At 37.4% G+C, this 22,194-nt stretch overlaps 6 protein-coding genes across 6 annotated transcripts; 3 read left to right on the top strand and 3 right to left on the bottom strand.

Annotated features, from left to right (window-relative positions):
* Window positions 1-1,135: 1,135 nt before the first annotated feature.
* On the bottom strand, window positions 1,136-4,946 carry LOC106418938 (probable hexosyltransferase MUCI70). The gene is made up of 7 exons (XM_048737697.1): window positions 4,508-4,946; window positions 3,939-4,442; window positions 3,506-3,861; window positions 2,948-3,159; window positions 2,493-2,749; window positions 2,206-2,384; window positions 1,136-1,659 (listed from the first exon to the last, which is right to left on the bottom strand). Exons 1-7 carry the CDS (start codon window positions 4,776-4,778, stop codon window positions 1,573-1,575), a joined length of 1,866 nt encoding a protein of 621 aa, XP_048593654.1. The 5' UTR covers window positions 4,779-4,946; the 3' UTR covers window positions 1,136-1,572.
* Window positions 4,947-8,706: 3,760 nt separating this feature from the next.
* Window positions 8,707-10,582, bottom strand: LOC106418939 (protein yae1). The gene is made up of 5 exons (XM_013859674.3): window positions 10,419-10,582; window positions 10,110-10,169; window positions 9,614-9,741; window positions 9,410-9,531; window positions 8,707-9,327 (listed from the first exon to the last, which is right to left on the bottom strand). The coding sequence occupies exons 1-5, from the start codon at window positions 10,432-10,434 to the stop codon at window positions 9,003-9,005; spliced, it is 651 nt and encodes a 216-aa protein (XP_013715128.2). The 5' UTR covers window positions 10,435-10,582; the 3' UTR covers window positions 8,707-9,002.
* A 2,005-nt stretch (window positions 10,583-12,587) lies between these two features.
* LOC125576900 (glutathione S-transferase T3-like) lies at window positions 12,588-13,600 on the top strand. Its single transcript, XM_048737418.1, has 2 exons — window positions 12,588-13,252; window positions 13,561-13,600. The coding sequence occupies exons 1-2, from the start codon at window positions 12,588-12,590 to the stop codon at window positions 13,598-13,600; spliced, it is 705 nt and encodes a 234-aa protein (XP_048593375.1).
* Window positions 13,601-14,649: 1,049 nt separating this feature from the next.
* On the top strand, window positions 14,650-15,781 carry LOC125576899. The gene is made up of 2 exons (XM_048737417.1): window positions 14,650-15,174; window positions 15,704-15,781. Exons 1-2 carry the CDS (start codon window positions 14,650-14,652, stop codon window positions 15,779-15,781), a joined length of 603 nt encoding a protein of 200 aa, XP_048593374.1.
* A 760-nt stretch (window positions 15,782-16,541) lies between these two features.
* LOC125576898 lies at window positions 16,542-18,755 on the top strand. The gene is made up of 3 exons (XM_048737416.1): window positions 16,542-17,609; window positions 17,682-18,617; window positions 18,696-18,755. Exons 1-3 carry the CDS (start codon window positions 16,542-16,544, stop codon window positions 18,753-18,755), a joined length of 2,064 nt encoding a protein of 687 aa, XP_048593373.1.
* A 176-nt stretch (window positions 18,756-18,931) lies between these two features.
* Window positions 18,932-19,898, bottom strand: LOC125577441 (uncharacterized protein At4g04775-like). Its single transcript, XM_048738959.1, has 2 exons — window positions 19,394-19,898; window positions 18,932-19,326 (listed from the first exon to the last, which is right to left on the bottom strand). The coding sequence occupies exons 1-2, from the start codon at window positions 19,565-19,567 to the stop codon at window positions 19,039-19,041; spliced, it is 462 nt and encodes a 153-aa protein (XP_048594916.1). The 5' UTR covers window positions 19,568-19,898; the 3' UTR covers window positions 18,932-19,038.
* Window positions 19,899-22,194: the final 2,296 nt, after the last annotated feature.

Below are 22,194 nucleotides of genomic sequence, written 5' to 3'. Positions count from 1 at the left end.
CATAGTCATTTAACAGTAAAAACAGTCTTTCATTGTGGGTTACATAACAACATTACTAAAACACAACAAGCATAATTAAACTTAACCATTTTCTTCTTATCACATTCACCATGATTTGAGACAAAGCTCCATGATACCAACCAACACCACACCTCCAACGACAGTTGATAACATCATTTTCTTCATGCTACCTTTAGCTTCAGCCAACACTTCTTCCACCTTATCAAACAGCTCTTTCTCCACTTTCATTTGAACTCTCTCACCCAACAAGATCTCATTTCTTCTCATCTCTCTCAACTCTTCTTCAAGTCTTGCATTTTTGAATTCAAGTTTTTCAACCTCATTTATCAATGCCTCATCAATCCATTTGAAGATATGTTATCATTCTCAAGTTAAAAATAACAACAAACCTTATAAAAGTTGATGACAGAAAACAATACAGCTTATTAATGAACCTAATTCAAACAGCACAACAATAAACAACACATCTAAAGAGAGAGAACTCACCTTCTTTCTTGCAGCATAAGCACAACGAAAATACCTTCGGTAAGGATTTTTGTCAGATTTCGACATCAGAGGAAGAATTTCTTCACCACACCAGCAGCTCTTCGGAATTCCGTTGATCACCCCTGCGACGAGAAGAACTCACTCCAGTCGATACTCCAGATGTGTTACTCGAATCCCCTGACATTGTTCTCTCAAAGCTTCAAACACAGAGGAGGCTTTTAGGGCTCTTATTTCATTTCGAATTGGGATTTTTACGTTTAATTAGATCTACTTAAATTTGTGTAAGGTCGGGTCGGGTTTTAGTTCTGGTCCAATTTAGGTTTGGTCGGGTTTTATTTAAGTTCTTGGTTTAGTATTGTTTGGTTTGGCATCCAAAAACCGTGGTTCGACTTTCGGTTAACATAATCGTGACAAAACCAAGATTGGTGTGGAAATAGGATTCGAACTTTTTACTCGGGCGCAAATGGAACAAAACAATAGTTCCAGAGACATTTGGTGCTATATGAGTAGATATATGATACTATTCGTGGGGAAATAAATCGTCTTCCCTATAATTAGTAGTTTAATTAATACGTCTCTCCATCGATAAATAATATGGATATTTTCAAATATGAAAAATCAGCATATCTAGTTGGCAAAAAATAAAGAAATATCAGCATATCTTGTTTATGCTTTGGCTCAAAAAAGGTAAAATCTAATCAATGTATTTTTGTAAAGGGACCCTCCTCCAGAATGATGATAGTGACACAGACAAAAACAAAGCAATGAATTGAATTAAAATCGAGGACCCTCGAGAATCTTAATCAAAGCCTCTTCTTCTTTCCAAGTACTCTTCTACATCTCTACAGATCACATCACACTGTTTTGGTATACCTCCTCTGGTTCTTGCCACAAGCAACAGACTCGATCCAACTTAACCAGTTTTAGAGTCATCGGAGCAAGGAGCTTTTCAAAACGAAACTGTGAAAGAGCATTTCTCCAAGTGACACTGTGAATACAGCAGTAGAGACAAACCCCAACAAGTAATATATTAAAACGATAAAAAAAAAAAGAAGCTCCGGTCATCTATTGTTGTAGTGCTGCTTGAATAAGGTTTCGCTTCTCCTCTGATCTGTGACGGAACAATTTTGCAATCTTTCTTCTCTCGCAGTCCTGAAATCCAGATAAATAAAACAAAACAACAAAACATATGAAAAACTTAGAAATCTAGTTCTGTATACTCTTTACTACTTAAAACTTATGATATAAGACCCCTAAAACCATCTCCAATGGCTTACTCTATTTTTCACTCTAAAATAGAATAACTCTATAATAGAGTTTGAGTTTGCTCCAATGATATTCTATTTTAAAGTAGAAAATAGAGTGATGAACAAAAAAAAAACAAATTACTCTATATTTGGAGTAAACCTATTTTTCACTCATTATAGAGTGAGAAATAGAGTACCATTGAAGTATTTTTTACTCTAAACTCTATTTTAGAGTAAAAAATAGAATGGGGTTGGAGATGCTTTAATCCCCAATAGTTGATAGCATTTCAGTTAACATATCATGCAAGCGCACTTTCAACTTTACAACCCTAAACCCAGCCTATACACATAGAGTCAAGGGAACCAATTATTTTTTAAATGAGCATCAAACGGCTTATTGTTAGGCCAAGACAGAATTATAATCATACACTTTTCAAACCGAAATCTTTACCTTGAACATGTGAAGATTAAATGGTTTGTCAGGATTCATCCTTCTTAGTTTTTGATAAGTATAAGCAAAGCTCAGCTGGTCACGGGGAGTAAAGCGTTCCACTTCGTTGAACCAAAGACATGAGAATAGGTTCGACATCGGAGTATGTGCCCGTACTATGAAAGACCCCTCTGGAACATCTGCGAACAAGAGAGACTGTAATTTATTGTTTTTCACATGACCAATGCAAACGCTCCCCAAGAACGGTTTTAATCTGGGTTTGTATCAGTTGTCTAACAAAATCTTACTGCTAGGAAGAAGCTTGAACGGATCTGAAGCGTTGAATCTGGTCAGCCCGTCAGCCTTGTAAAACTCAAACTGTTGATCAATAACAGTATGGTTGTACTTGTTCAGCTTCTTGTTTTGTGCAACCTCTTCCCATAAGCAATGGCGGTCGTAGTGATTGGATATAGCATACTCGTGACCTTTACGCCATAGGAAGTACTCCAGAATGAGTAAGGGATCCAACTGAAGTCGTAACTTGCTGTCCAACCAGATTGAGTACCTGGAAAAATAAACAGCAGATGAGTTTGGTTGGTTGTTTGTTGAGAAGCTTTTCGGTGGGTAGTGCATATCGAATTCAGATGCATGTGTCCAGAGAAACCACTTTCATACTTAATCTGTTTTTAACTGCACGTGCTGGAAAATTATGTGCTAGTTAGACCAATAAAAGGGAAAGTTATCGCTATCACATAAGACTCACCTTGCTGATGGGAAAAGTCGGTGTGGCAACAGTTTTGGTATTTTGCCTACCCTCCTCATATCTGCGTAAGGCAGATTCTTTACCACAACCAACTTCCACAAACCAATGAATCCTGCTCTGTCTGGGGCATTTCCTTCCGCAGAAAGTGTTTGCATGGTAATCTCGTCCACGAACACAATGAAGCAAACATTTTTTCTTGACAACCGACTTATCTAAATGAAAATTGAAAAAAAAAGAAACTCAGGTTAGTACAAGTAACCAAATAACATAACCAAATAAAGCAAAAGGAAATTACGAAGAGAAAAGAGGAAACGTGTATTTTGAGAATATTGGGGAAACATGAGGTTGCCTGTCAACTCTTATTCCACTACAATGAAGCTAGATATTTACGCAAGAGGACCTACTCACAGCTCCCCGTAAACTCTAGTAAGGCCTTGAGCAGAGTTTATACTAGATATCTATTTCAGATGCCAGCTATATTCAAGCATTCATGACACCATTTGTGCACGTACTAGTCACATGTTCCAAACAGTATAAATATACATCAATGATCATTACCATTTTATTGGCAGGAGGCCTCAAGCGATCAGAATTGCCAAATATGCATGAGATCACAGCGATGTGGCATCTACTGATATAATTAGTATCATCTTCTGTGAGATCAAACCCAGTGGTTGGAGATCCTTTGGGAGCTTTGACAAAACCACAATGAATTTTCTTGTCTTCAGCCAAGAAGGAATCTTGTCGCTCTTGTAAACTCTGATGACCTGCAAACCTGGGATCCCACTGTTCTTCTCCATCAGGTTTTTCCTCATTCTCTACGTACTGTAAGGAGAATCTAGCAGATTTTCGAGTATTCAAGGGCTCCACTATTGGTTGACTAGAATTCAATAGCTTCATCTCACAAGCTCCACCTGAAAGTTTGAAGAACAAAAAGAATGATGAGGATCAAATACCGAGGTCCTCAACCCATCTAAGTACAAGTCATCACCTGAAGATCTGCGACCACGACCTCTTCGTTTAGTATCAGATCGTGATGTTTTGCCGGACTTACCAACCTTCCTAACAAGAGAAGACCTCTTAGAAGTATCTCCATCATCATGTTCCTTACTCATGGAATGAAGAGCCTCTGTAGGCTTCTCCTTGCGCGGCTCTTCATTGTCATCGTCATCATGGCCAACGTATTCATCATCCCCTTGACTATCATGAGAATCAATAGCATCATCAGGGTCCATATCAAGGGAAGCTTGATACTCTGCTTCATACTTGTTTAACTCGTTCCGTCCAGCTTCATTGTACAAACCAACCCCCTTCACTTGAATAGGTTTATGCTCAACTTCATCCTCATTATAATCATCATCCCGTCGTCTATCATCCTTATCCCAATACCTGGAGTCTCGTCCGTGAACCACTGAGCCGTGACCAAACTCAAGCACCTTCCCAGGGTCAATTCTCGTCACATTCGTCAGAAAATCACCGTCGAAAGAATCCAATCCTACGAAAATGCAACTTATATAAAAGATCTATACAAGTAGTAAGCTAAGTAGTAAGCAAAGCAACCTTTATCATCGTAGCCATTAGTAGCAAAACCAGAGAGATAGTAGTAGGCTAGAACAGTGACAACGAGCACAAGGCAGAGAACGAAGACAACAGAGCCGACTCCACCGCGACGAATCCTCTCAGGTCGAACAACGGATCGCTTCCAACGGTTAGCCTTCCCCTGTCCTCCGGCGCCGTTTCGGATCCCGATCGCTACGTGATCAGACGCTGAGCCTCCTCCTCCTCCGCGAACGCTGAATCTATCGTTTCCGGATTGTCTGTATTGAGGCATTCTAGCATTGTAGAGAGAGAGAAGGGGGAAAAGATAAAATGGCAGAGAGTTGTTGGATGAAGCAAAGCTGCTGGTTTGAGTTACTTCGCGGACGGACGACTAAAGATCCATTAAAATCAATCTTTGATTTAGGTGAGAAAGAAAAGATAGGCAGGTTACATATGATTGCGCGTGATCGTCTACGCGCTTCCGGCCTGTTTCTTATATACGCTGCCTGCTTTACATCAACCACCTACATCTGACCCGACCCGGTTTAAGTTTTTAGACCCAATGATCAGGGTATCTGGATCTAGATCATTATCCGACGGATCTATAATTTTACTATTTTTTATCCGGATATAGGGTTTTCGGATATTCGAGTGTCGGATATTCGAGTGTCGGATATCCTTATAAAAATTGTAATATCCGGCGGATATCCGAATCCGGATTTAGATTCTTAAAATAAAATAAAAAATAATATTAATATATATAAAATATGAACAATAATTTAAAAATAAAAAAATATATAATTTTTTAATTATTTCTATGTATAATATTACAAAATTTACATAAAATTTATATATACTATTATAAAAATAAAAATATATTAAATAAAATTAATTTATATATATATATTACTATTTTTGAAATATTTATTAATAAAAATTACGGATCCGGATATCCGGACTAAAAAAATTAAGATATCCGGATCCGGCTTTGACGGATCCAACATTTTACAATCCGGATTCGGATTCGGTCCCTCTGGATATCCGAATTTCGGATATGATCCTGATCAAATCTCGGATCGAATCCGGATCTCGGATAAAATTTCAGGCCTAACTACGAGGCCCCTAGATACGCATTATTTTACCACTTGCCAAGGAAAATTGAACTCAGGGTGCTGTGAGCTCTTTACCACTAGGCCAAGAGCACTTGATTAATATCCATTATTCTTGATATTTTTATTTATGAATTCAGTTACATTGCAAAAATTTGAACATTTGTATTGGTTCTCATTGGTAAGGTGTGGCGGAATGGCGTTTAAAAATGCAATTCTGCCAAAAATTTACCAATCAAGAAAATTTGCAGAATACAACCTAAAATGCAAAATCGAAGATTTTGTTTTTGTTGACAAAAATACAAAATAATGTTCATTAAGTGATGTTTAAATAAATGATTTGTAGAATCAAATTTTCATATTGTTTAATTATATGGAAATAGTATTTTAAAATATTAACTAAATATTATTTAATATAAATAATTATGGAATCAATAATATTAATTTACAACTTCATTTTAGTATATATGTTAATGTATTTAAATAAGATAAATTATTAATAGAAAAATGTTTTGATTAAATTTAACTGGAAAATAAAATATTTAGTTATTCATAGTTATTAATTATCAATAGATTAAATAATGTATTAAATTTAAATTTTGGTTCAAATAATTAATATCCCGCCAGTCTGTTAAGTTTATCCAATTGTTTAGAAAACTATTCCTCAATTTTTGTTCTAACAGATTTCAATAGTTTCAGCAACTTAATTATTTATTTTGGCAGCTTAATTCATTGTTTTCAGAATCGCTATAAATCAATGTTACCAATCGAAGATGATATGTGACCAGGGGCATGTCTTGATAGAAATTACTAAAATCAAGTCGTAGAAGCATGGGTTTCAAGCCCTCAAAATATATATTATTTTGGCCTATTACATTGTATATTTCTTTAGTTTCATGGTTTTATAAGCGAATTTAGAATATTTAACTCAATCGCGTTCGGTCTTTGAATAATTGATTGTCAACCATTTATTTCATCGGCTGCTTAGGGTGTTAGATACGTCTTCTCTTGACTTACATTAGTTGAAATTTTTAGCCATCTTGCTCTTGCACGAAGCTCTTCTCTTTTCGAATCCGGATCTTGAAGGACCTAGACAACAAGTGAAGATGTATATTCTGTATCAGTTCGTGAAGTATTACAGGAGGTAGTACATGCGTGTGTCATGAAGATGGGCTTGGTTGAAGTTCGTATGTTGTGATGTCCGTGGGCTTGTTAAGCTTGGAGAAGAAGCAATATGTTTATTGGAAGATTTACATTAAGTGTAAAGGATATTACTTGAAGAGGAAAAGGCAAAAGAGTTATTCCTTGGGAGAAAAAGGAAAGTTTCTTAAGTTGCTTTTGGAAAAACTTGAAGAGCAATATGTTTTTTTGTTCTCACTGGTTATTCTCTCTGTCAGGGCCGTCTTTTAGCACGTTCAAGTGGAGCGGTCGAACAGGGTCCAAAATTTTAGAGGGTCCATAATTTTTTTTATTTTAGTAATACAATAGTTATACATTTAAAATCATATATATTTATTAAAAATCAGATAGCTATATTTAATTTTAATTTTCGTATTGATTTAGAAATCTATATAGTATTTATAAATCCAAGTAAAATATACAAATTTTCAAATTTTCTCGGATTAGTATTTATAAATCCGAAGGTTTTCCTTCGGATTTGGGCCTTTGTATTTTTCACAAAGAAATCCATGCAAATCCATTCAAATACATTATGAAATCAAATCTATTAGTAAATCCGTATGATTGAATAACACTTGATTTGAATTAGAATTTATGAATCATTAAACGAATAACACTTGATTTGAATTAGAATTTATGAATCATTAAACGAATAACACATGATTTCAATACATATTTTAAAATCATAGAACCAATAACACTAGATTTAACTTGGATTTTCAAATCCATCAAAATACACCAACCAATAACCTCCACTAAGCTCTATTGAGAAGAAAAAAAAGGAGTCTCCAACTTCTTGTTTAATCAAATCAAGAGTCTACGGCTTTTGGTCTAAACACTATCCATGTTGTATTGCTCTATTAGTTTTTTTTTATAGATTATAACTCATGATTGTTGATATAAAAAATTCAAAAGAAAAAGAAAACTGAAATATTCATAGTCTCAAAGAGATGTTTTTCCTAAGGTTTTAATTATAAAACCAAAAGATGTTAGTAAATATATTATAACAATATTTTGTCAGAAAAACATAAATTATTTCAGGTTAGTAAAAAAAGCCTTATTTTTTTTCAAACAGGGTCTCTTTAGGGTTTGAGACGGCCCTGCTCTCTGTTATGCATAGGTGGCGGTAGTGCGGTGGTTGGTGTTCTCTGCGTTTTCTCTTCCCCTTGACTTCTAGTTTGATGTCATCTTCTCTAGTGGAAGCTATAAGCTTAGTTCGGTTCATGCTTTTCAGATCTTTATCAGTGGTGACTGGTGAGCTTAGCTGACATCACGGCTATTATGGTGGTAAAGTTTAGTTGGTGTTCTCCCTATTTTATATATGGACTTTTAAAGTTAGTGGCTTCCTATTTGTTGAAATCTACCAACATATGATACATAGAAACACAAAAAGGTTGAATGCATAAAATAATAAAATCTACATGAATCAGCGTTAAAAAAAGAAAAGAAAAATTTGATTCTTCTTCTCTATTGCTAATACATAGTATTTTTGTATTTTTGTGGCTTCACACAAGACACGGAGAACAACGACGCGCTAATGTTAAATAATATTAGACGCAGCGGCAGTTTCCGAACAAGATCTGATCGCTTAAAATTCCAGCGTCAGCCGCGTCTTATTCCGGTGACTCTTTTTAATGTTGCGGCCATATTTTTTAAGCTTGCGCCATCCTCCGCATCGTTTAAATTATTGCCGCTCATAGTAATCGCCGCGTCCATTATCCGAACAGGGCTATAGTAAAATCTTCACTTTGAAAGTTTGAATGAATGCCATAATGAAAGGCGAGGCGACCTGAATCTCAGCAATATGTTTCTTCATCGTCCTAATCGATAATTTAGTGGTCGGTTCGGTATTTTGGCTTCTTTCAATAACAACTGGCCCAGTTCTGATTATAATGAAACCAGGCGCTTATATTTCAAATGCAAATGTAACTGTGAGATTATGGGCAAATTAAACTCAATTTGGGCTGCTAATCGCAGTCTAAGCCAATGTTTATTGCAGTCAAATTTGTTCTTTTGATAATAATAAAAGTTTTAATTCAAATATAAAACAGAATCGGGAACAAGCATCCTCCATGCTTCCGCTTGGCAATAACTTCAGGTAACAAGACTCCTCTATGCATCCTCAATCTTAGGATACTGGTCAGGAAGAGAGCTTAGCTAGTAACTTGTCGTGCGAGAACCAGAATCACGACTGGAGTAAGACCCTTTTCCTCCACTCTTATCTTCGTCTATGTGTCCTCCAATCTAACTTTAATCTTAGGAGAATTGTCAAGAAGAGAGCTCAGCTCAGTAACATATCTTCCCAAGTCATTTGTGGCTGAAACAGAGCGAGAACCTGAAACACAGCCAGAACCAGAACAAAGACTAGAGCAAGGCTCTTTTTCTCCACTCTTCTCTTCTCCTTGCTTTGTAGTCAAAGCTCCATAAAACAGCTTCAAAGCGGCTTCAGTTGAGAGATCATGCACAGAACCGTGTAAGTTTCGGAACTTGTCTCGAGTTTCTTGTTCATCGATCAGTTTTTCTCTTAGGTCATCTGGGAGAAAAGCCAGCGCACTTCAAAACAGAATATGCATTAGACTACTATGTGTAACAACAACACATGAGCGTAACAGGGCAAAGCTAATCTAGTAATAACCTGGAAACACCTCTAACAATACCAAACTTGTAGCCAGCAAGAACTGATTCCTTATAGCCGACGTTATAACCTTCTTGCGCAGCAGCTTCTTGTCCAGCAGAAATCCCATCACGGTATCCAAGCTACGATATCGATTTAGCAGAAAAGCCAATCAATCAATAAGGCTTATGGAAACTGTAAAAATAACAATTTACAAAGAATTACCATGTGGAATTTTTCACGCATGTTCTCAGTATCCTTGTTCATCGAGTAAGCTTCACTTGGTTCTTCATCTGAACTTCCATAAAAGGATCCACCTTCATTCTCAAGATTACTTAAACCAAGCGATGTTTCTGTTCATGAAGACGAGGAATGCCAACATTAGCAATCCACTTTTTTTTAAGGTTAATGCTGATCTAATCAAACATAACTATTATTATCCACTGGAATAGTGTGATGGACTATGAAACTTCCCTTCGGAGACAACAAAGGGGACAGAGCACCATTCTTACAATATGTACTGTATATAGCGGATAGCAGGAACTTAGAAACACACAGATTCTATTCTATCACCTCATTAACTGTCCAGTCTCAGACAGTTGAAAACTGAAATCTTAGTAAACTTTTTTTTTTTTTTTGTAAGCCTTATCAGGTACAGAGCAAGAGACAGAACTTAAAAGGTACTTGAAGTGCATATAACATATGATACTAAGATTCTCACCAGGTTTTGAAAGCTGCAAACTTTCGCCGTAAAGCTCTTTGGCGAAATTAGACTTCCCATCTGGATAGTGGTAAAGGATTTACAAACAAAAAACATTGTTTTTAGTCAAAATACATTAGAGGGTAGCAAAACAGCATCGGTATTAATTCAGAAACTGAAAGCTTACAGTGATTCCCCTCAACAAGATTATACCATCGAATTCACAAGATTAATACTTTAGATATAAAGAAATATGGTAAAGATTGGCTCTTTAGCTTAGCTAACAAAAAATCAGAAATCATAAATTTGGGTATCATTTAAAATAATAACCTTCAGTTGGCTCCATCACTTCTTCGGCGAGATGTAAGTATGTAACTGAGGACGGAGAGACTTCGACGGACACTAGATCGAAGAAAGCTAGATTTTTACTTTCTTTTTCGTCATGTAGATTATTTATTTATTTATTATTATTTTTTTTTTGGAACTTTTGACAAAAATGTAAAAAATGGGGGCGGTGGCTGGTAATCGAAGATGACGTGGTTGTTTGCTTGCTGCTCTGTTTTCGGTTTAAATTTGCTTCCGTATGAATGTTTATTTCTCCGGTTTGGTTTGCTTCTGGATTTCTGGTTTACTTTTTTGTTAACGGATCGTTAAAGTCTTGCTTGCCGGAAACGAAGTGTTAAATCGCATCTTGTTCTCTTTTTTTTTTTTGGTTCAACTAATCGCATCTTGTTCTCTAAATGATGAGTTTCCCTTGATTTCCTTATCTCACTGTCGCGTAATACTCATTCGTCGGCCGATCAGCTATTTTGAACTCATTTATTTATTTCAGCCAATGTTTTTAAATAATAAGACCATCCGCATTAGCGGTTGTTAGCGGGTTCGTGGGCTCGAGTTCTTAGGACCGATTGATAAAAAGAAAATCAAAAATGGGTTTAATTCGATGAACCGGACCTTAGGACTGAACCCGTAAGAGGCGAGTTCAAGCCACACGTCGATCACATAGTGGTTTCTCCTTTCCGCGTTGACGACGAGGAAAAAGGGTTTCCGCGTAACTCGATTCATTTCTCTCCTCTCTGAAAAACCTAGGGTTTCTTTTCTCGGAGGCGATATTTCGTGCGACGGCGAATTCCAGAGGTTTTCTCCATCAAATCGACTCTGTAATCTCTTCTCGTCGCTCTTAGGTCAGTATTACTTAGATTCACGGTGTGTTAGCGTCGATTGTATGTTCGAAAGGGATTTGCGATTTGTGTGATTTAAAATCGATTTGGGGGTTTTTTTTAGGGTTCTTAATCGATATGGGAGTTCGATTGAGGGTTCATTTAATCATAATCTGTCGTTAATGTGTGCTAATAATTGCGATTTGTGGTACAGATGGATCCGATAGAGGAGAGAAGACATTCAAAGAGGCAAAAGGATTACATCAACAAGTTAGGGTCCGTCGCCGATTCTGAGTACGGGATTCCTAGAAGGTGTCCATGTGGGGGGCGAATCATTGATGAGGTTCGCCGGAAGGACGACTACGACACTCTTCCGAGGAAGCGGTTCTTCACCTGCAAGAACTACGAGGTAAGTTTTATTTTACACGCTTTGATTATCGTTTTTGGGATTACGAATCGACAAGTCTCTGATATTTGTTTATGTTGTAACCAAGGCTGATGGGTTCCATTATCGTCAGCCTTGGGTGATAGGTGTGCAGGAGGAGATTGAAAGGTTGACTAAGCGGGTGGAGGAGGCTGAGCAAGTGATGTTGGGGACGTTGAATTTCAGTAAGCAGATTGAGACACTGGAGGTTAGTCAACTTTCCTTGCTCTTTCATTCCATAAACATTATAGTTTTGTAATTTTTTTGCGTGACTAACACTTATTCTTTGATGTTTCCATGTCCAGGAACATGTTAAAATCCTCTGTGAGCAGGTAGATTACCTCACCGTCCAGGTGGCTACGCTGGAGAAGGTCAGCTTTGAAAAGCAAAGGTAACACTCAACAACCCTGTAGAGGTAGTTCGTAAATGTTTGTTAGAAATTCTTGATTGCTATATGTGTGTTTGATAATGTTAATGCTTTTTTAAAAGAAGAGGTAGTTGAACTTGTTAAATACAAACCTAACCGTATGAGACAACTTAACTAGAAATAGAACTTCATGAAAGCTTAAGATAACTACAACTATAACTAGAACTACAAGCCAAGCAAACTACAACGAGAACTAGTAGTCTAACTACAACTTAAATAAAACTATAATTAATGCTCACTTGGTTGTTGGTTGCTGTGATCAATTTGCGATTGTACTTAGCTGTAGTTAATATTTGCGATTGATTTGAAGTGTATTCACTGCTCTATGTGAACAACTTGGTCTGTAAAAAACTTTTCTAATGAATGTCTGGTAGGTAGACTTTGTTTAATTGTCCTATCCTATCACACGAAAAAGTAGTTTATAAACATAGGAAATCCACAACTAAAAACACAGTAACATATAAACACCAAACAAAACCTAAACGAAAATGGAACCTTTCTCCCAACACTCTGCCGGGTTTGTTAATCTATTAGCTCCGCAGAGCAATCAAGCAATAGACGTTGACTCTGCTGAGGCTAATGGTAACTCGCCCGGTTTAGTTAAGCCATTGGAAAGGAGAAACTGGGGACCCAAAGAAGACCTTGTGCTCATCAGCGCTTGGTTGAACACGAGTAAGGATCCCATAGTCAGCAATGAGCAGAAGGCAGAGGCGTTTTGGAAGAGAATAGAGGATTATTTCAACTCAAGCCCTCAGCTCATTGGCTCCGTTCCTAGAGAATGGAGTCAATGTAAGCAGAGGTGGGGAAGGGTTAATGAGCAGGTGTGCAAGTTTGTGGGTTGCCATGAAGCCGCTTTGAAGGAACAAGCGAGTGGTCAAAATGAGAATGATGTCATGAAAGCTGCACATGACATATTCTTAAACGACTATCATGCCAAGTTCGTACTTGAACATTGCTGGAGGGAGCTGCGGTTTGATCAGAAATGGAGATCACACTCGTTGTCGAAAGATGGTGCGAAGGAGAAGAGGAAGGAAGCAGGTCCGGAGGTGGTGGCTGACGACGAAGAGGTTAGGCCTCCTGGTGTTAAGGCAAGCAAAGCAGCGAAGCGCAGGAAGCACGGGAATGAAGCAGCTTATGATCAAGTACAGAGCATGTTAGCTATGAAAAACACCATTTCGAAACAAAAGATCCTAGATCGTCTCCTTGCCAAAAATGAAGACACACTTTCTGATCAAGAACTATCCCTTAAGAAAAAACTAATATCTGAAATGCTTTAATTTGGTGAGTGACTTGTATTTTAGGTTGATTTGCTTAGGTTGAATCGATGAACTAGTTGGTTGAATTCTAGAGTTTGCTTGGGTTGATTCCATGAACTTGTTGGTTGAATGCTTGAACTTCTTTATGAGTCGAACAAATTGTTTATGTTTAGCTGTATTGACTCTGTTTTCTTATCTTTTGCAGGTCTGAGAGTGCAGGTCACGGGTTGGAGTTAAGGTGTTAGAGGTCAGTAGTTGTTGCAGGTGAAGCCTTGTTGTTTGTTTGTCATGGGATAGTGTAGGCTTGTGTATCTTTCTACACTAGTTTTCAATCACGGATGATGTACTATGTATTGTGTCAGTGACAAGTTGATTCACGAATGTAATATGGTTTCGAACTCTATATATTATTGCACTTCTATTACTTTCAATTGCTCACATCTCTCACTTTAAACAATTGCACTTATCTCACTTCAAAACAATTGCACTTCTATTACTTTCAATTGCTCATGCACCAAGTAAGAACAACCTCACTACAACAGCTCTCATCGTTCATCTTCAGAAAGTAACTCCAAGTCCGGACCAGCTCACTACAACAGCTCTCATCGGGACAATCTTTCATCTTGAAGAACGAAGTCAGCTCTCCTCTCCATCTTCACATACAGAAACAAAATCAAACACGGAACAAGGTATAAAACATGCATCTTAGTAATAGCTTGGGAAATAAATGAAAATTGCAAAAAAAAAAATTACAACTTCTTTAAAGGATTATGAGTACGAAAATATAGGATTATGATAAAATAAAAGATTATGAAAACAAACAAAGGGTCTTTAAAAACATATTAAAAACAAATAAAAGATTATGAAAAATAAAGGATTATGCAAAAGAAAATATAGGATTATGAAAAATAAAGGATTATGCAATATAAATGATTATGAAAAAGAAAATATAGGATTATGAAAAATAAATGATTATGAAAAATAAATGATTATGAAAAAAGAAATTATTATGGAAACAAACAAAGGCTATTGAGAACAAAGGATTTTTAAAAAAATATAGGATTATGAAAAATAAATGATTATGAAAAATAAATGATTATGAAAAATAAAGGATTATGCAATATAAATGATTATGAAAAAAAATATAGGATTATGAAAAATAAATGATTATGAAAAATAAATGATTATGGAAACAAACAAAGGATATTGATGGAATATAAATAAAAAATGATGGAGTTACAAACCCCCTACTTGCCTTTTGGAGGAAGGAAAACATAAATAAATTGCTTGACAAATGTCTTCCTCATCAACGGATGAAGTTGATGAAGCTTTAGACGAAATAGTCGACCAAGTAGTTGACAATTACATCAACGCAATAGTTGATGGTCAAGCCAACAAGCCGAGGAGACGAGCTTATATCGACAGAGATCGGGAAGTAGGACATAATCAACTATGGAACGATTATTTCACGGAAAATCCTACATACCCACCGGAATTGTTTAGGCGGCGTTTTCGAATGAACAAGCCATTGTTCCTTCGCATTGTCGAACGCCTAAGTAGTGAAGTTCCTTACTTTCAGCAAAGACGAAATGCTCACGGAAGGAACGGGCTATCTGCACTTCAAAAGTGTACGGCAGCTATACATATGCTGGCATATGGTCAATCGGGAGATACATATGACGAATATCTCCGACTTGGTGACAGTACATCACGTTTGTGTTTGGCAAATTTCACTGATGCAATAATACAATTGTTTGGAGAAGAGTATCTACGAAAACTTACAGCCGAGGATCTTCAACGATTACTCGATGTTGGAGAGGTACGGGGGTTTCTGGGGATGATAGGCAGCATCGACTGTATGCATTGGGAGTGGAAAAACTGCCCAACGGCTTGGAAAGGTCAGTTCACACGTGGTTCAGGAAAGCCGACAATTATCTTAGAAGCCGTGGCATCACAAGATCTTTGGATATGGCACGCATTTTTCGGCTTACTAGGTACCCTCAACGATATCAATGTTCTTGATCGGTCACCTGTTTTTGATGACATCTTACCTCGAGCACCTAAAGTTAAGTTCAAGGTCAACAACCACACTTATCGTATGGCCTACTATCTTACTGACGGAATTTATCCAAACTGGTCAAAATTTATCCAATCCATCCCACTTCCTCAAGGTCCTAAAGCCGAGAAATTTGCAGAAAAGCAAGAATCCACCAGAAAAGATGTCGAACAGGCTTTTGGAGTATTGCAATCGAGGTTTGCAATTGTTAAAAACCTTGCTCTACAATGGGACAAGGAAAAGATAGGAAAGATAATGAGAACTTGTGTTATATTGCACAATATGATAGTAGAGAACGAACGACACGGATACGCTCAAATTGATACTTCTGAGTTCGAGTCAGGAGAATCAAGCAGAAGTTCGAGGGTGACAAGGAGAGAAAGTATTCATGTCGGTGATATGTTAGGCATGCGCAGAGAAGTTCGAGATCCAGAGAAGCATGCTCGTTTGAAAGCTGATTTAATGGAAAATATATGGCAAAAGTTTGGTGATGAAGATGAATAAGCTTTGTATGTTATTAAATTTCTTGATTTATGTAATCTACTCTTAATGTATTGAATAAAAAGTTTTAAAATATTTATAATATATTTTACTATTTTATTCATGTATTCTGAATATTTTGAAACTTTAAAAAAATAAAATAAATATTATTATTTTATTCTTATGAACTTTTTCTTGAGGTTCACAAATGCAGAAAACAACAAATACAGGGGTTGACGATCTATTTCCCCCTGAGAAGTATCATATATCACTAGATACACACAGACTTTTGATCCCGTTCTATTTCCCCACAAAATAAAAGTTCGAATCGTATATCCCCCCAATTTGAAAGATCGAGTTCTGTTTCCCCATACCGTCGAAGTTAAGCATTGCAATACACATAGGTTTGGATTAACGCCGGTTTACTGTTTATCATTTAACCGTAAACCTATTGTTGCCCAACAAAAACCGCGATTTAACCGAAAAGATCCGTTTAAGATCCGATTAAAACCTGATTAAAACCCGATTATAACCCAATTGTTATTGGTTTAACCCGAAAACATAAACCCCCAAATCCCCAGTGTTCTTCATCGACAAAGAAACCCTAGAAAGATTTATCAGCCGATTTTAGTTGATTACAAGTAGAAAAAATGGAGACGGTCAGTGAAAACACGATTCCTTCCCTTAGGGATGAATCAGACGACGAAGAAGAGATGGAGAGGCACGCTTTCCGGGTTGAAGAAGATGTAGCTGCATTCATCAACGAACCTCCCATCCGACATAACATCTATCCCGATACCGAGAATGATAGTGATACAGATGAGGAGGAAGATGGTGAAGAGCAACAAATGAAACGACAGAGGACAAGAGAGCGTTATCGAATTAGAAGAGGTGATGGGAATCTCTTCGAGGGCCAAGTATTCTTCAATGGAGTTGCATTCAAAGAGGCGGTATTGGACTACGCTCTAAAGACTGGTCACAATATCAAGCAGTATAGGTATGACAAAACCAAACTTGGTTTTAGTTGTGTTGGTCGAAATGTGGATTCACACTGTCAGTGGCGTGTTTATTGCTCGAGTAAAGGAGAACCAGAGAGATGGTATGTTAAAGTGTACAAGAATGAACACAGCTGTGTTCCAAATGGAGAATGTGAGATGCTTAAGGTCCCTGTGATAGCTAGGCTGTTTGTTGATAAGATAAGAGAAGAACCAAAATATTTCATGCCAATGAAGATAGAAGAACTGATCAAGGAGAGGTGGAAGATCACGGTTTCTAGAGCACAATGTCAAGCTGCTCGAAATAAAGCAATGGCGTGGATTCAGAAGGAGTATGAGACTCAGTTTGCTCGAATCCGAGACTATGCTGCCGAGATTCTCGAGTCAAATATCAACTCTTCGGTGGAAGTCGAGACCAAGAGAAATGAGGAAGGAAAAGATGTGTTCAACCGTTTCTATGTGTGTTTCGATGTGCTTAGGAGGTCATGGCAGGATACATGTAGACCTCTTATTGGGATGGATGGCACATTCTTGAGAGGAAAAACTAAAGGACAGTTGTTAGTGGCTCTTGGTCGAGATGGGGATAATTCAATCTACCCCATTGCTTGGGCAGTTGTTCAAGTGGAAAACACTCCAAATTGGGTGTGGTTTGTGAAGCATATCAAGACAGACTTGGGTTTAGGAGATGGTGATGGATATATTATGGTCTCCGATCGTCAGAAGGTAAGCTTTGATTATCATGTAATTTTTTTCTAAAAATATAATTTTCTTATGTTTGTGTGTGGTCGGTTTCAGGGACTGATCAAGGCAGTTCAGTTGGAGCTTCCGAAGATGGAGCATAGAATGTGTGTTCGACACATTTATGGAAACGTGAAAGCTAAACATGGAAAGAAGAGTGACATGAAGAAGTATATTTGGCAACTTGCTTGGAGCTATAATGAGGCGGAGTACAAGGAGAATCTAGATAGGCTGTTCAACTACGACTCAGAGGTGTATGCAGATGTGATGAAGACTAATCCAATGACTTGGGTTAGAGCTTTCTTCAAGTTGGGGAACTATTGTGAAGACGTCGAGAACAACTCAACTGAATCTTTCAACGCCTCCATCGTTTCTGCCCGTGAAAAGCCAATGGTACCAATGTTGGATACCATTGCGCGTCTTGCAATGGTGCGTATCGCTTCTAGATATCTGATTGCTCAAGATCACAAGAGCATATGCACACCTTACGTGGTTGATATACTCGCTTTGGAGCACAAAAAAGCATCACAGTGTACTGTTTATAGAAGCACAAATGGTATGTGGTTGGTGAATGTTGATGCTTGTTCTTACCGTGTCAATTTGGAGAAGCGGACATGCACGTGTTCCAAATGGGATATCACTGGGATCCCTTGTGAACATGGATACGGTGTCATCTTGGATAGGAAACTAGACGCTGAGGATTTTGTGTGTCACTGGTTTCGGACCACACTGTGGAGGAGGACATACGAAGAAGGCATAACACCATTAAGAGGAGCACGATTTTGGCCAACTTCTTCAGCCCCTGAAGTGCATCCAGCTCCTGAGCCAGACCAGCCTGGTCGCAAAAAGAAGAAAGACAACAAAAGGAAAAAGGGCAAAAATGAGTCTCCTGTGAAGAAGAAACCGAAGACGTTGAAGCGCATTATGCATTGTGGACTTTGTGGTGCGCCTAACCACAATATTCGTTTTCATAAGGAGGGACCCCATAAGAAGGTATGATTCATTTTTCATATCCTCTATATGGTTCTCCTTTCATTACTTACATAAGACTCTTTTTTTTAATCTTTATAGGCTCCACAAGCTGAACCATCTCAAACCTTTGCTAGTCAAGGTGAATCCTCTCAAGCTTGATGTTCTTTAGCGGTAACTACAGTAGGAAAGGAAGATCAAGAAGTATTTTTTGGGTTGTGTCTTCTTTCTTTTTTCGGCTATTTTGTTGTTGTCATCTTCATGGTTGATGAACAAGAATCCTTCTACTTATTTTGGTGTTTTCTTCCTTTTGTATGGACATGACTCGATCATGTAGGTTATAACCAAGAAAATACCAACATTTTCATTCATTAAACAACATAAAAAACGTCAAGTACAAGTACTACTTCATAGCATTAAACAACATTTATCGAAATGAAATCCATCACACAAGCTTAATGATGACAAACCCAACAACACAAGCTATTACAATTCCAGCACACATCTTCTTCATGCTCCATTTCGCTTCCTTTAACACTTCCTCCATCTTGTCGAAAAGCTCTGTCTCTAGCTTCATCTCCATCTTCTCAAATACCTTCTTCTCACTTTCTCCTCGTTCCATCATAACTTCTTTCACCAATTCTTCAAGATTACTCATTTTGTTCTTCAGAACATTAATCTCTTCTAACAATGCCTCATCCACCCACTTGAAGAAATGATTATCATTCTCAAGCTAAAATCGATCAATGAAGTTAAAATCTGAGTTATTGCACAATCAAATTAATAAGAGTAAGCATTACCTTTTTTGAAACAGCATAAGAACACCTATGGTAACGACGATACGGATTTTTGTCTGATCTTGACATCAAAGTCGAGATTTCATATCCGCACCAACACTGTTTTGGGACACCCACGACCCTTTTCTTTGAACGCACCATTGACGACCCACTTGAAGCTCCAGAAACATCACTCATCTTTCAATTTCTCTTATCTCTCCCACAAATCAATTTCCCCAATTCAATTTTGTTAGGGTTCGTGACTGTAATTGTTTTAGGAATCGGGGATTTTAAAGACTAGGGTCGGGTTTTCAAACGGGTGTGGTTATGTTTAAAATGGGTTTATTTTGGTTAGCTACTGGTTCACCCAAGTAAACCATTAAATTCGACGGTATGGGGAAACAGAACTCGATCTTTCAAATTGGGGGGATATAGGATTCGAACTTTTATTTTGTGGGGAAATAGAACGGGATCAAAAGTCTGTGTGTATCTAGTGATATATGATACTTCTCAGGGGGAAATAGATCGTCAACCCCAAATACAGGTTCATAACTATTCATGGACCCACAAAAAAATATTAAAAAATCTTTGTGAACCCCAAGGGGGGGGGGGGAGGTTCACCAATGCTCATGCTCTAAGAGTATTAACATTCACCAAAAAAATGTAAAAAATAAAACAAACATTTCAATTATATTTTATTAGGGAAAATTACATGTTTACCACTTTTATGCTATTACTTTTTATTTTTACTACCACTAAAGGAATTTTTTAAAAAATACCTTATTAATTAAAAGGCAAAAGACTTTTATGCCATTATTCTTTATATATATAATAAATAAATATTTAAATAAATAAAAATCTAAAAAAAATAAAAAATAGTTTTCTAATTTTTTTTTCGAATTATACTATTTCGAAATTCAAACACTAAATCCTAAAACTCAACTCTAAACCCTAAACAATCAATCACAACCCTTTTTTTTTAAATACGAACCCTAAACCCTAAACCATCAATCCTAAACCCTAAACCTTCAACTCTAAACCCTAGAACATCAACTCAAAATCCTAAACCCTAAACTTTGATATCTTGCATATTTCCATTGTTTTATCCATCCATCCATGTGCATTTTGATCATATAGATTAGGATTTAGCCATGTTTAGGTTGCACTTTGCATACATGAGTCCTTATCAGGTATTGGAATACCACATAGAGTTCTTGGAGACATTTGGGTGCATTTGGAGCTCAAAAGAAGTTTTTAAAGTGATCATCAGACGAGCAACATACCTGAGCGACCTGTCGCAGCGACACCCTCAAGTCGCTCCCGAAGCCCGGAGCGACGTGCCGGAGCGACCAGCCGAGGTCGCTGCGCGTCGCCTATCTGCTCGAATTCATGTTTTCTCAAGGGCCTTTTGGTCATTTCATGATGCACGTTTTTATTCTGAAAACCTATGTTTTAATACTCTGTAAGCCACCAAGAGGGGATTATCTTTTGTTCTTAAGAAAACCACCAAAAACCTTTGGAAAGTCATCTCTTTGAATCAATTGATCAGTTTGTTATTGAAATTCTGTGTTCTTATATCTATTTTCTGTATTTCTCTACATGATTAATCTGAAATCCTACATGGGTTTAAGAGGAATCATGGAGATTAGTGAGTAATCACCTTTTGAATTCATGGGTTAGGGAGATTAAGGGTGATTAGGTTAGAGCTAGGATGTTTTAGTGTAGATCATTCATATTTCCTTGCTAGTAGAGTATTCATAATGCATCCTCTGAGTTGGCCTCTCTGAAGTTGATCCTTAGGCATTTTCCACCCGAAAGGTGTTCGAGGAAATGCCCGAGATAACTCATCTAAGCTTTTAGCATACTTTGCCAAAGATATTTGTTGTTAGAGGTGCTAAGATAGCCATTAGACTTGTTAGTAATGATTGCTTTCATATTATTCAACCAAAGACATTTGATGTTTGAATTGTGTTAGTAAATGAACATTCATCTAGACATAGAGTTTGTTTAGGATTGTGTCTAAGCTTAAGGTTGATAGTTTGATTGATCGTTTGCCATCCTTAGTTCGAAACTTGATCACCCGAGGTCTAATCCCTATACCCATGAGTTCTCTTTTCCCATAGTCAAGAAAGTATCATTCAATTATTGCTTTTTAGTTTAGTCATAGTTTAAAACCCATCTAAATCATTGGTTGCACTTAGATTAAGTGATTACTTGCATTCTCGGTGCTTTGATATCTCTCATAACTGGTTCGACAATCATTTATACTACAACATTTGTCTTAGGAGCCTTGAAAACTCCTAACATCAAATTGGCGCCGTTGCCAAATTCTGAGTAGAATTCAACATTGAGATTTAGTCAATTGCTTGAGACTAAGTCATTTTTATTTTCTTTTGTTACCGATTCTTCTTTACCTCCCTTTTAATCTACAGGTGTATGAACTTGCGGAGCAGGGGTCCATCAAACCTAGTTCCACCAGCTGCAGACATCAGAGCTTTAGAGAGAGAGTGTGCTAGAAAGAGAAGAGAAGAAGAGCAACATGCTCAATTGCAGAGATTGAACACTGATATGGGAGACATACCTCAGCATGATGCGGGCGTCAATGGCACTAATAAAAATGCTCCAGCAAACCAACAGCAAGCAGCTCGACCCATTGGCACTTACGACCGCCCCAACATTCATGGTCATAGATTGGGAATCCGAGCACCAGCTGTAGCAGCCAACAACTTTGAGATCAAATCAGGACTCCTCAATGTGATTGAGAACAACAAGTATCATGGCTTGGCTCTAGAGGATCCATTTGATCACTTGGACAGGTTCGACAG

The sequence above is a fragment of the Brassica napus genome, chromosome A8, assembly GCF_020379485.1.
Source record: "Brassica napus cultivar Da-Ae chromosome A8, Da-Ae, whole genome shotgun sequence".
Classification (NCBI taxonomy): domain Eukaryota; kingdom Viridiplantae; phylum Streptophyta; class Magnoliopsida; order Brassicales; family Brassicaceae; genus Brassica; species Brassica napus.
Note: the sequence above shows the minus strand (reverse complement) of the source record. Positions and strands in the feature narration are given on the sequence as shown.